General features: G+C 36.9%; 1 protein-coding gene across 3 annotated transcripts in view; it reads left to right on the forward strand.

The window, feature by feature from the left end:
• Positions 1 to 3,452, forward strand: part of LOC106875097 (uncharacterized) — a 106,169-nt gene that overhangs the window by 95,469 nt on the left and 7,248 nt on the right. For 2 of the 3 annotated variants that reach the window (XM_052971923.1, XM_052971924.1), the window contains exon 2: positions 1,962 to 2,042. In XM_052971923.1, the coding sequence (XP_052827883.1) occupies positions 1,995 to 2,042 (48 nt within the window). In that variant the 5' untranslated portion in view covers positions 1,962 to 1,994. Of the gene's footprint in view, positions 1 to 891; positions 1,150 to 1,961; positions 2,043 to 3,452 lie in introns of those variants that run through there. The other variant, XM_014923080.2, reaches the window with a different exon arrangement.

Here is a 3,452-nt window from a genome sequence, read left to right on the forward strand (position 1 = left end):
TATATATATATATATATATATATATATATATATATATATATATATATATATGCCACAGGCTTCTTTCCGTTTCTTTCTACTCTACCAAATCCACTCACAAAGCTTCGGTCACCTCAACGCTATAGTAAAAGACACTTGCCCATCGTTACATGTGGTTGGAAGGCAAGCTTCTTACCACACAGCCACACCTATACACACACCATCATCATCATCATCATCATCATCAGTAATCTGCTAATGAAACCATAACATCATTCATTTTCTTCCTCCAATTGTCTTTGTCCCTCATCAAGACTTTGATTTCAGAACAAGAAACTTATTCCAGTATCCGCTCTGAGCATTTTTGGAAAGATCTTTAGTCCTGCTGCTCTGTGCCACCTATTTCCTGACGGTGACCAAAATAAAAGCTTAGAAGCCAGTTGGTCCCCATCTCTGTGGTAATGGCCAGTAAAGCAGAATCTTCTTTGCTAGATGGTGTCTGAGTGTCATGGCAGACCTTTGTGTAACTCTGTGTTGGTTAGATGATCTCTCAAACTGATGTTAAAATTTTTTCCCCAGTAGCTTAGTAATATATAATCCATGTACTTTTGAAAGAAGCCTGTTGTGTGTGTGTGTATATATATATATATATATATATATATATATATATATATAAAACACTAAGGCTGTGTCACAATCAAATGACCGAAACTAGTAAAAGAATAGAAAGACAAATAGATCTGAGGAAACTAACAGAGAAAGACATACATTGAGAGAGAGAGAGAAAGAGAGAGAGAGAAAGAGAGAAAGAGAGAGAGGGCGGGAACAATTTCCTTTTTTACAGGAAATGAATGGTATGTTGCATATTGTTCTCTACATTTTTATAAATAGGAAACAATTTGAAACAATACTGCCATTATTTAACCACACAGACACGTAATAGGCATGCAGCACAGAGTGGCAATAAATATGCTTTAAACATACACACACACAAGGTCTCCATTGTGAGCATGACTTCTTTTTACACCTGACTGTATTGAAAGAAAAATGGATTATTGTTGGAAAACAAAGGATCTCATCTGTCTGTTGGTCTGTCTCCCAATATAAGCATCCTCTTCACTTATTAGCTGACTTACGGCTCTGACCATATTTACAGAAATTGGATGTGTGGTAAGAAACTTGTTTCCCAACCATATTGTTCCGGGTTCAGTCCCACTGTGTTTTCTATGCTGGTATGGATTGAATAATTTCACAGTGTCCAGTAAGCCGTAGGGCTATGTCAAACTCCAATGTCAGCTTTCATATAATTTCTATAAATGGATGTCCTTCCTAACGTAAACCACTTTACAATGTACACTGGGTGTTATCTAAGGGTGGATGCGAGTAGCTGGAAAAAAGATAGAGATGGTAATGATGAGATGCTGGAACATCTCAAGAGACAAGGTGGATATAAGAGAGAATACAGACAGTACGTGTGTGTGTGTGTGTATGTATGTATGTGTGTGCTATGGGTTTCCATACAATTTCCTTCTACCAAATTCTCTCACAAGGCATTGGTTGGCCCAGTGCTAAAATAAAATAACCCCAAATTGTTTTAGACTAAGGTTAGTTTTAGGGACTGTCTCTAAGGTTTTAGAGTAGAGCAGAGCAGGACAATAGCTCAGGTTTTAGAATTAAGCTGAAAGCTAAGTTTTAGAGTGAAAAGTTAAGTTTTCAGACAGTTTAAAGATGATCTAAAAGCCAAGATTTAAAATCATATTGAAAGCTAAGTCAACAAATTTGTCTTATTTATTTAGTAAATTCATTATTTCCAATTCAAATTAAATCACTAATGATATATAAAATATTCATTTGATTCCTCAGTAGAATTGTTTTGAAGAGGAATTAATGGCTTCTGGTATTCTTTTATTTCTGAAGTAGCTTTAACTTGAAAAACTGCTGAATGTTCCTCCATTATTCACAGAATGTGTTTATCTTTGCAGATGTACCAAAGACGACCATTTACATTCTCCTAGATGGCATCATTTGAAAATATGTTGCTGAGACCTATAAAGAAGTTCCTGGTAAGTTCAAATTGGTTTTCCTTCCATTCACTGCTGATGTTGCTGTTGTTGTTGTTGTTGTAGTGCTATTGTTTTTATCCATTATTCATTATTTTTATTGTCCATTGTTTTTGTTGTTATTGCTGCTGGTTTGTTTATTTTCTTATTCCTTTGTTCATTATTGTCATTGTTGTTTTTCTTGTTATGCATTCATCATCATCGTCGTCATCATCGTTTAACGTCCGCTTGATGATACTATTCAGTACAATATCTTATAATATATATGTATATAGGCGCAGGAGTGGCTGTGTGGTAAGAGGCTTGCTTCCCAACCACATGGTTCTGGGTTCAGTCCTACTGAGTGGCACCTTGGGCAAGTGTCGTCTGCTATTGCCATATTTATATATACATATATATATATATTTATATACATATATAGACACACACACACACACACACACACACACACACACACATATTTATATATGTGTGTGTAGCGTCTCCTTACTACCACCGTCGCCTTACTGGCCCATGTGCCGGTGGCGCGTTAGAAAATCATTCAAGCGAGGTCATTGCCAATGCCGCTGGACTGGCTCCTGTGCATGTGGCACATAAAAAGCACCCACTACACTCTTAGAGTGGTTGGCGTTAGGAAGGACACCCAGCTGTAGAAACTCTGCCAGATCAGATTGGAGCCTGGTGCAGCCATCTGGTTAGCCAGTCCTCAGTCAAATCGTCCAACCTATGCTAGCATGGAAGGCGGACGTTAAAGGATGATGATGATGATGATGATGATGATGATGATGTGTATATATATAAATATGTATGTATAGATAAATATAAGGTAAGGTTGTGTATCTTGTTTCCACGAGTACACACACACATATACTTCATAGATGTAAACCACGTAGAGATATAGAATATCTACTTGCTGTAAGTTAGTGTACTTAGTTCCCATTAACATAATTAATCTTACCTGCAAATGTTTATTTTTTGTTATAAGAGATAGAATTATAGGAAAATAAATATATGTCAGTTTTGCCCCAAAATATTAATAATGGTTTCTTGTGAGTGGGGCATGATGCCAATTCTTTTTTTTTTTTTCATAATTTTTATTTTATTTTTATTTTGATCCTTAAGACTCATGTTTGCATGGGTCAGACCAAGTATATCTGAGGCAGATTTTTCTACGACTGAGTGTCTTTCCAGTCACCAACCCTCATTAACATAATATTTCCCCATGACCAGTCATGTCCTTGTGGAATATTAGAAATGAATGGTACTGCAGGCATGGTTGTGTGACATAATTGTGTGGCTATGAACCTTGTTTCCCAACAAGCGGTACTGTGCAGTACCTTTGGGTACCGTGCAGTACCTTTGGGTACCGTGCAGTACCTTTGGGTACCGTGCAGTACCTTTGGGTACCGTGCA

The sequence above is a fragment of the Octopus bimaculoides genome, chromosome 11, assembly GCF_001194135.2.
Source record: "Octopus bimaculoides isolate UCB-OBI-ISO-001 chromosome 11, ASM119413v2, whole genome shotgun sequence".
In the NCBI taxonomy this organism is placed as follows: Eukaryota; Metazoa; Mollusca; class Cephalopoda; order Octopoda; family Octopodidae; genus Octopus; species Octopus bimaculoides.